Source organism: Protopterus annectens, chromosome 4.part1, assembly GCF_019279795.1.
Source record: "Protopterus annectens isolate FY-2018-M chromosome 4.part1, PAN1.0, whole genome shotgun sequence".
NCBI lineage: Eukaryota > Metazoa > Chordata > Ceratodontiformes > Protopteridae > Protopterus > Protopterus annectens.
The window spans coordinates 991,232,661-991,243,468 of NC_056734.1; the positions used below are offsets into that span (position 1 = coordinate 991,232,661).

General features: G+C 34.8%; 1 protein-coding gene across 2 annotated transcripts in view; it reads right to left on the reverse strand.

Moving 5' to 3' along the window:
* Positions 1-1,030: 1,030 nt before the first annotated feature.
* Positions 1,031-10,808, reverse strand: part of CCHR4.PART1H2orf72 (chromosome chr4.part1 C2orf72 homolog) — a 198,017-nt gene continuing 188,239 nt past the window's right edge. For both annotated transcript variants that reach the window (XM_044070692.1, XM_044070691.1), the window contains exon 3: positions 1,031-3,969. In XM_044070692.1, coding sequence (XP_043926627.1) covers positions 3,869-3,969 — 101 coding nt within the window. In that variant the 3' untranslated portion in view covers positions 1,031-3,868. The remainder of the gene's footprint in view (positions 3,970-10,808) is intronic.

Genomic DNA, 10,808 nt, shown 5'->3' on the forward strand with positions numbered 1-10,808 from the left:
CTCTCATATGGTCCTCCAGCACCTGTGTCTTTAATTGGTTGTAGTTCATCTGAGCTGTAGTCAGGGGTTTACTCATATTCACTATGGAGCCAATGGCACTGAGGTGATTACTGGTAAATAAGTAGGCAATGGGAGATGAACAAAAAAAAAAAAAATCCAAATTCGGTGTATGAAGCCTTCTCCACAGTCTATGCCTCCAAATATGAGGAAAAGTAACGGTACTTCCAAAATGTCAAATAGTTTTTCTTTCTTTCTTTTTCCAGGACATACTGACTAGGCATATCACAAATGCCTGTAGAGAAAAGCTCGCAAACAGCACAACAGAACTACAAAAGCTTGTACTTAATTGAAACTAGTAAAATCACACTACTATTATAATATACAAATAATCAGAACACAACAAACATATGCAGTAAGATAAGTTCTACAAGCAAATTTAAATGACATTGATGCTTTAGTCTGCAGGATAACAATATGTCCTCATGGTCTCTTGTAGCTCGATACCACTACTCATGTGACCTGTGTTCAGTGTAAGCTATCTGATCATCTAAACTGGTGGTACACCTAGCTGAATGTCAAATCATCTCTTTAGTGGGGTCTTTAACTGTGTTTTCAAGGTACTGTAAGACCAATTCTAAAGTAACAGTTATAACTTTTCTCTGTTGGTCTCCTGTATTATAAAACCTTCCAGTTTAGCATCCTTACCCATATCCTAATCCTGATCCACTCCCACATTTGGAAATTATTAATAAGTGATTCAGTGTGACAAATGTGAAATGCCTTAATATGGCCGAGACTTTTCCCCTTGTGTAGCAGCAAATTACAAACTTTCAGAGTACTGATGTTCTGCAAGTCTACAACACTAGTAGGTTAACAGTAATTGTTGCATAAGCTAATAAACACCGTTTTTCAATATCCTCAACTCAGTTTAACTTCTACTATAATCTTTTATCACAAAGCACTTTGCAAAACTGATCAAACCCAAACAAGCAAATGTTAAAGGAGACTTGTGAAAGACGGTAGAAATATATGAATTTACTGTGTTTTTATTTACAGGGTTTGTATCATTCAGGTTAGTTTAGAAACCCTTTTCAGGGGAGGCCTGGGGAGAATCTCCAACATAAAATGAAGCCAAGCAAAAGGAACCTGATGTGAGAATAGAACTCACAGCCTTCTTATCTTTTACATGCCAAAGTTAAGCAATAAAATAAATTCTAACATACAGATGAAACAAAATCCAGGAATTTAAGTAATATACAAGTATGAAGACAATTCTTCTAATATACAACATGAAATACATTTACATCAACATTTAAACAAATCCCTAAAAATAAGTACACTGGGAGGCCATTGGTCAGACATATGATTCAAGAACAGGAGCAGGCCAAAGGCCCCATGCGAAGGAAATCCATACAAGTGTAGGTGTTTATGAATGAGAAAAGCTTACTGTGATGTATAAAACTTCGGAGATAAAGATTTTGCACCACAGTAAGCCCTTCTGAATCCTAGGGAAGGTCAATATCTAATTGTTTATCACAAATAACACTTGACAACATTTTTTAATCATCACATTTGTTTCATATGCCATGATATGTTCATTTCCAGGCTTTGTTTGCCATTAATATTCCTGAACTGCATGCTTACCTTTGGAGCTGGAACATAACAAAGCTGTTCTATTCCCCCAATAGGTGGCTAGCCTCATTTTCATATACTGACAGTGCACTGCAGTATGGGTGGAAAGGTTGCTTTCCTTTGGATTATATGTTAAAATGATTTCCCATCTGCCTAAGTTTATGGCAGCTCTTTGGATATAAATATTGCACGGCAAAGAATAAGTGAAATTCCTTGGTTATAATTTCTCACAGTATGCATGAATACCACTTCAGATTTCCCCTGAAAAGAGGACATATACCTAATGGGATAAACTGCTCAACAAACTGAAAATAAATAACCTCCAAGATCACAGCGTGTGCATTTACTATATTCACCATAACAGGTATCTTTGCCTTGCTCCATGACAGTGTTTTCTTAACAGTTAATAAATTTAAGTAAAGAGGTGATTTGGTGAATTCCCCCCCTCACATGATAACTGTAAAAGGTCTTAGCCCCCTCCCACTACAAATGACATATTTTAGATTTTGCTTCAAGGCTGTTTTACTAGTTAATTTGTGTTTGAGCAGTTTACAGGCTGTAGATTTTCTGTTGATTGTTCATACTGATCCAGTGATCTTTTAATGATAGCATTTAGAGTGCTGATCAGCTGACCAGAGATAAACAGTTGGGTTCCTAGTACTTTTTGACAGTGATACTGCAATGCAACAACTTGACACGGAATAGTTCGGAATCTTAACATTTTCTTCTTTTCAGTTGTTCATTTATCTAAACTGTTTAGTTTCATACTGCTTCTGCTTGAAAATGTTGCAACAAGGAAAGGACAAAAATTCAATTCAAGAGGATTAGAAGGTACTATAATTTGAATCACTTATTTGTTACTCATTTATTAAGACTGGATTACAGATTATAAATAAACAACTAGATATTGCTATACAATTTCAGTGTGTCATATTGCAAACAAAGTTATGTGTCTTGACATGAATTGGATTTTATGAAAAAAAAAAAAAATGATGTTCGAAGAAAGGAAATGTTAAGTTATGGTAGAAAAAAAGCATCATACTGCACTTATGCCTTTTGTTTAAGGAATTTTTGTGAGAGAATACCTTTCAGATTTAACACCTGGCCAGTATAAGATTTTTTTTACTCAAGCTCACATTTGTTTCATGTTTCTGGATTCTTAACATACTGTACTATGTTAATAAATATTTCTTCCAAATGTTTATTTTCCCAATTATTTAATAAATATTGTATGATGGTATCACAGAGTACAACTGCAAATAAAGCAAAAATAATACATTTTTGTGAACCCTTTTGATTTTAAAAAGCATTGGTGAAATTTCTTTTAACTATACCTGACATTTCACATTTGACTGTACCTACACACTATTAATATATAGGTGTGGCACACAGATGACAGAACTGCAAAGCACTATAACTACAACTAAATACTGGTAATGCATTTTTATGTAATTGCAAAAGTAAAACAGCATAATTTATTCACTGTTCGTTTTACAGTATAATGGTAAATGTTGCTTCTAAAACAGCAAAATAAAAGAAACAGCAGTGCTCTGTAATACTGATTTGAAATATTACACTGGAATGTGACTGATCTAAACTTAGAAATATGGAAATGCACTTTAACACCAGCTTTGATCAGAAGTCTATCTTAAAATGAACACCCATTATGGGGTGACTGCACTTTTGACAAGGCACTGTTGACTGACACCGGTAACAACCATAAGATTAATCCAGAAGTCTTTTACTAAACCTGAACAAATTAACAGGCATGACAGAAAGCAGAATCTATAAATTGCTAATCCATATAAACATGTCACTATGCATACAGCATGAACAGACTACTTCATCCTGCTCACTCCATATAGAAAAATGCAGTGGGAGTGACATTATCAACTAAAATACAAAGGTACCATGTTTCAGGTTGTGACAAGACATCAACTCAAAACATAAGGAATGTAACATGCAGCTAAAGCACAAAATCAACATTTGCAACTCAAAATTTATTTGGCTCCTGGTACAATGCACTTCTGCTCTGTTCCAGTAGTTTATTCCCAAACAATCATTTTTCTAATTAATCCCAGAGAACTACATGAAATGGTCAAAACTTTCTTAAATAATGCAGCTTTGTTAGAGTGTTCTGTCTGCAGAAATACAGTCCCTCAGAAAATCTGTATTTCTTAAGTTACTTCTTCCACAGTTACATGGTTCAAATAGCTGACTTATCTAATTCCATGTTTCAGTCCCTGAGCTTGTTAATGCCTTGTCCAATCTCTCCAGTGCGGAATTCATCAAGCGACTGTCTTCTTAAACAAATGGCTTCCTCTGTGTCTTCTGCAGCTGTAACAGATAAAAATAATATCAGATTAATCAAGCTAAGATGATGCTAGTCAGACATTTAAAACCACTCGGCTGTTGGCAATTCTCAGTCTATTCATGTAGTGAAACCCTATTCCACCAAAAAGTACTATTCATAAAGAAGTGACAATATGACTACTACTACATTTTTATCTCTAAAGAAGCCTAACCACACTTAACTGTTTACTCCCTGCTTTTATAAAACATAATTTGAATGAAAGATAAAAGTAAAGCTGTATACTGATGCACTGGTATGACTGCAGTTGGTAAGTAGGTGTGGAGAAACATGTACAGTTGGTGTGTGTGTGTGTGTGTGTATTTTTGCTGGACGGCATTGGGTGATTATGAAAGGAAAGTCTGCCTCACTTTTTGCAGAAATGGTGTAACATCAGGGCATGTTTGTGTTAGCTGAGGAGTTTCTGGGTTTAGGTTTCAGTCAAAAAGCAGTAATGCACAATTTATGACTGGATCTACAGGGACAAATGGAACAAAAGGAGTGCTCAACGAATTTGTCAAAATGGGGAAAAAAACAGAATGACAATTTAATGTTATACTAACAATCACTGCTTGACTATGGCTGAAGCAATATTTATCCACCACCAAAGCAGTTTACTCCAAAGGTGAAGCCAAAGGGAGTAAATGTTACCAGAAATCATTAAATCTTTATTCTCCATAAGAAAGCAGCATCACTGGCAGGTACATCTGAGTTCCAAGATATAATTTTTAAGTCCAAATTAATAATCTACGTTCAGGAATAAAGAATTTATTAATAATCCAATATACATAGAAATATAAAAAAGGAAACACTGCAGTGAAACTCTTAGGACACACAAAAGTCATTACAGGCAAACACAAATAGGTTAGGTGCTTTCATCCCACACAGGAACTTCATCAGAGCCAAGGTACAAACAAACCAGATGTTCAATTTAAAATTAGGCAGTCACCTGACTAGACACATGCACCATCATTTAATACTACCTAAATCAAATACTCAAATGATCAGTCACATTTACAGTAAAGACATCTTATAAATTGTTAAAAAAATAAAGTGCAGTCTGTAAATAAATAAGGATATAAAATAAAAAATATAGTTTATACAACTGTTGATTAATTAAAAAGTTAAAAACTTCAAAACTGTCAAAATACGACTACTGTTACATAAAACTGTATGCCCTAAATCCTAAGTACAATTACTCGTACTGTGTCACTTTGACATTTTAACATTTACATATATTAACAAAAACTATAATGCCATTTTTTTCATTTATACATATTATATTTTACATGTTTTCTGTCCTATAATAACTGTCTTTTAGTCCAACATTACATAAATTAGTCAAATCCTGCCTTTCCTTAGACTTCACTTGTCCTCCTGAACATTATTCTGCATGTATTGTTCCCAAAAATTAAATTTATTTCTATGTAATTTGCTCCTTGCTTTTTCTAAAGATCCATCTTTGAGTTCTTTTATTTATTTTACACAGGGCTGGCCTTACTCATAGGCGAACTAGGTGACTGCCAAAGACACAGTGATTGCCTTTCTTGCAGAGGCGCTGTTTCCCGGTTTATTTAATTTTTTTATTTACAACAATGGTTTTGCCCTAGAAAATAAATAAATAAACAACACTCCTCAAAAGAAGAAGAAAATGTGCTCAGGAACATCGGGCAATCCAAGGGGTGGTGCTCAGCTCCACTTAGGACATAAATTACGTTTTTAACAGTTTCAAGGTTACGGCAGTACAGCCCTTGCAGTTTTCAAATGTAGAAGCAAAGGCATGGCTGAACGAAGCCTTTTAGCATTTTATATACATACACACATCTATATATATATATATATATATATATATATATATATATATATATATATATATTTTTTTTTTTTACACACACACTTTGAAATAAAATCGGAAATATTCTGCAAAGTTATGAACATATTTTGAGACGTGGCATTGTGAGTTAGTGTTTCTATTATTTCAAAATAAGGCTGACTGTGTGTGGACATCTGAGATGACAGGAGTGACGTAACTTCAGGGAGGTCTAGGAGCACTGTACTGTCTCTAGAAGTAACAAGTTGTAAACATTATTGTAATCATTTTTTTTCCATTTACCTCACAATCAAATATTTGGTGCATATACTGGTGGCTATATTTTGTGGCAGAGTGAATAAGCATGCTGTGTATATATGTCTGACAGCAAAAATGTTCTGTTCAGTTTGTCTTTTCAGTTTTGTTCCAATCTGACATCATAAGTGTACACAGAAGGTGGCTGCCTTTGAATGGTAGGTGGTGAGAAGTATGATACATATAAGACAGCTGCAGTTTGAAATATGACTGTGGGCAGTTATGCCTTAACTGTATTCTACATTTAACACAAGAGGACAGCATATGTGCTATTCCCAGATATATGTATCCTCACAAGCATTTGCTTTCTCAAGTTTATTGTGGCATGGTCTTTGGTCAGCTTTGAACATTAAAAGATGGATACAACTCATTCCTTAAAAATAAGTAGGATTGACACACAACTTTTGTCCAGGTGATGACTGGATCAACAGGTTGAAAAAAAGTTCTAAAATGCACTTCAGAGCATCTATAACCCTATGGCTTCTGGGTGCCTAGAAACCACTGCTTAATTTAGTTATTACAGGGTAGTTATGGTCAGTTAGGATGTGTTGAAAGGATGCGACAAAAAGCAAAGTTGAAGAATGAATTTCTTTCTGTAATCATGGTTTTTGTTCAGGCAATCACTGGACGAAAAGGTTAATTAAAAAACTTTAACATGCATCTCAGATCATCTAGAAACCTCATGGCTTAATGCTGTTATCCCAAGTGCAGTTATTACACTGTAGTCTTGGTTAGTTAGGATGTGCTGAAAGGATGCAGGGAAACAACAAAGTTAAAGAGTAAGACCAATTTCTTTTTCTTTGATCATGGTTTTTGTTCAATCATTGGATGAAAAGGCTGTTTAAAAAATTCTAAAATGCATCTCAGAGCATCTAGAAACCTCATGGTTTCTAGGGCCTAGTGGCCCCCAGACCCCTGACTTAATACTGTAATTTCCACTGCAGTTCCTACAGTGTAGTCTTGGTTACTTAGGATGTGTTGAAAGTATGCAAGTAAAAGCAAAGCTGAAGAGGAAGAATAAACTTTTTTCTTGGTTATGTTTTTTGTTCAGGCAATCATTGGATGAAAAGGCTGTTTAAAAAATTCTAAAATGCATCTCAGGGCATATAGAAACCTCATGGCTTCTGGAGGACCTACCACTCCCAGACCCCCAGCTTAATGCAGTTATTTCCACAGTTGTCAGAGTGAAGCCTTGTCTAGATTGTTCACTTATTCAACATGTTCTAATTGCAGAATGAATGAATGAATAACTGCAGAAAAAAATGAAGGGTAAGACAAACTGAGAAAAAGGTGGGTGGAGGGCACCATGACAATTTTCATTTAGCGTGTCATTTTTCCTAAGGCTGTGCCTTATTCTATAATATTCAAGCCTTCACATATGGATGGTTTAGATTTTGATTTCCATTTTCTAGTAACTGCTTTTTTGGCAGCCAAAAGAATTAAACTTAATAAGGCTTTACTAGATCTAGGCAATTAAGATTACATGTCGCAGCTCAAAAGAAAAAATCCTTAGTTAAAGTCATTTGCTCCTTCAATATTTCTGAGACCGGGCTTTTCAATATGACTGCACACTGAATAGGAGCTTGATTTCAGCTCTCCCAATGTGAAAAAAAAAAAGAAACTGAAAGGCAAGAGCCTGGAACTCTGTTACATTTAGTAAATTCAGTTATTAGCTAGCAAGTTCACTGCCTGGATGCCAGCAAAGAAGAAACTAAGACAGCCTGAAAGAAAACCAACTAGAAAAGGTTAAGAGAAAATATCGACTGTGAAGAATCCTGCAGCTGTTAAGCAAAAAGCAGTTCAAGCTCCAGCTCTGGTACAAGTCATGGCTTCCAGTAATCTAGAGGAAAAAATAAGTCAAAACATGTTCAGAACTGATTAAAATAAATGAAACAATGAAGGAGTACATTAACTCAAATAAAAGGCAGGGAAAAGTGAAAAGCTTTAAACAGATATTCAGATGGGCTGATAAAACTGCAAACACCAGAGGGCGAAATGAAGAAAAGGCCGTCTGAGTATGAGACTGCTCAAGAAGAGATGTTTCAAGAATTAATCAGAGGAGGTTAGAAAGGACTGGGTAAGCAATTCACAAACAAACAATGGGGGAGAGATATATGTATGAAATATGCAACACAGTTTAGAAGATTTAGGACGTTTGCTTGGAAGTGTTTACATAGGTATTTTTATACTCCAAGTAGATTATATAGAATTTTCCTCAGGTAGATAGCAGATGTTGGGAAAGAAAAAGGTAACTGGGAACATTTTTTAGGACTTTAATGAGTTGGCAGACTTTAAAAATTCCCTGCAGACCACTCTATCAGAAATACTGGGTGAGCAAATTGGTATAACTAAGGAAATTATTTTTTGAGCTATGATACAAAGATACAAAATTTGAATTGCCTAGACATAGTAAGGCCTTGCTGAGCCTAATTATGGTGGTTGCCAAGAAAGCAATTACTAGAAAATGGTCTAAACCAAAGTCTAAATCAACTGTACTAGAAGGAGTGAATACAGTAACAGAGATAAAACAACTGGAAATAGAATCTTAAGAAAAGGGTAGGAGCAAATTACATAGAAAAAAATGGAAATTGTGGGAGCAATACATGCAGAATAATGTTTTGGAGAAGGAATGAGGTTTAAAAGAAGGCAGTATTTGAATGAGATATGTAGTGTTTGACTGACAATGACTGGACAGATTTATAAATGATGTACACTGTTTGCACCTAAAAATATGTCAATACTGTTTGTTTTCATTTACATACATGTACGACTGCCCATGTCATAAGCGACAATTTAATATGTCTATTTCTTGTTTAAAAATGGAAATTTTTAGAACAATTTGTGCAGAAAAAATGTTTTGGAGGAGGAATGAGGTTTAAGAGAATGCAGTTGCTTAATAATTTATAATGGAGCTTAGATTACATGATACATAATATACGGGATGTATACTGCTTGTAAATGTAAACTTATTAATATGGTTTGATTGCCTGTGTCGCAAGTGATAATTCAATAAAAGTGTTTAAAAAAGAAAAAGGAGAGATGCTTAAAAAACAGCAGAATTAGAGGACAAAGCATGCAGGGAAAATCTGAGATATTCTGCTGTAACAGAGAAACTTGAAGGAACAGACTGTATAACATTTTATGAAGGCATAAATACGCACCTGGACTGATATTCCACAGCAGGAATTGTTAGCTGAAAGGACACACCATGTCTAAGTTCCAAATTTGGCAACGAGAAAGCAACTAAGATCCATACTAGTGAAGATGGAAGCCTACCAGAACAATAAGTTGATAGTGACAAAACTGTGGCTAAAGGACAAAGTATTAAATGTTGGGACACATCAGAGTGTTTGTGGAAAATAATTATTCACTGTACACCAGGCAGAAGAGAAACAAATTTACTCCAACAAATCAGGGAATGTCAAGAGATGGGTGTGAGAAATTCAAGCTCCTGTATCCAAGTGACTTCAGAACATTTTTTTCCTGAAGTGTCAGTCATTTTTTTGATGCAGAACTGGCTATAAACACAAAGGGTTGTCCAAGAAAAATGAGCCACCAAGCAGAAGGGGACTCCGCTTTTTCTTATTCTTCTGATAATAAAGCACATGGAGAGACTTTGCCAGTGAAACCTGTTCCACTGTTCCAAAGGAAAATGTTTGGGAAGCACAGGAGTGGACTACATGAACCGGGAATACCTTAGAATTGAAATGGAATTTGGAGTTGGGAGATGGAGAGGAACAGGAAAAAGACAAGAAACATGGAAATTAACTTAATAAATGTGAAGCTCCAAATCAATTGTATTTGTGAAATACAGTTGTATAAGAAAAAGTAGAAAGAGTTGAATTTTGTTGACTTTGTTTATGGGATAAAGATACTAAAGTAAACTGATCCATTTTTCCTCTCCTCTCTTTTCTTTGTCTTTAGTATTAAGAAATGTAGGCATTACAATGCAAAGAAAAAAAAGACTAGAATAAAGTATGTTTAAGCTAATAAGTTATATTCTTGGATTGCTGAGGTAGGGGATGGGGTAGAAAAGTACACAGATCATACTACATGCAGAGAAGATAGGGTTTTCTCTTACTTTTGCACAGGTGAAGGTCTGGATTAAGACCCTTGGCTTAATCTAATAAGTTTTAAATGGAAAAAAGTAGCTAAGAGAACACCGATTATAATAAAAAGTTTTCCCTTAACAATAAATGTTTCAACTTTTTCTTCAAGGCTAAAACTTGAGGTTTTCTTAAAGCATACAAGCTGTTTTTCCACATCTGGGAGGGGAATAAAAACAAAAAAAGAACAGACACCAATTAGTGTAAGTGGAAGTGCAGGCAATAACATGAGCCTTACCATGGATAACCTCAATTTTAGGTGAATTAATTCCTATGCTTGTAGCTGTCTATTTGGGACAATTGTTCCTACTAGGAGGGTTAAACTTCATTATTTGAAGATGTACATAGTTTTGTGAGTTTATACAAAGTTAAGTTATGGGGTGCTCTGGTTGTGTCATTGTTTTCTTGTTTCAGAATTTTTAATCAAATAATAAGTCTTGTAAAATATGACATAGCTTCCAAAGTTGATAAGGGGAACTTTATAAAAGATTAACCTGCCAAACATTAGTGGGTGCATGTATTACAAAAGTTGGAAATATACATTTAAAAAGCTGTCATATACTGCAAGTGGGAATAATGACTTCTTGTCATAATG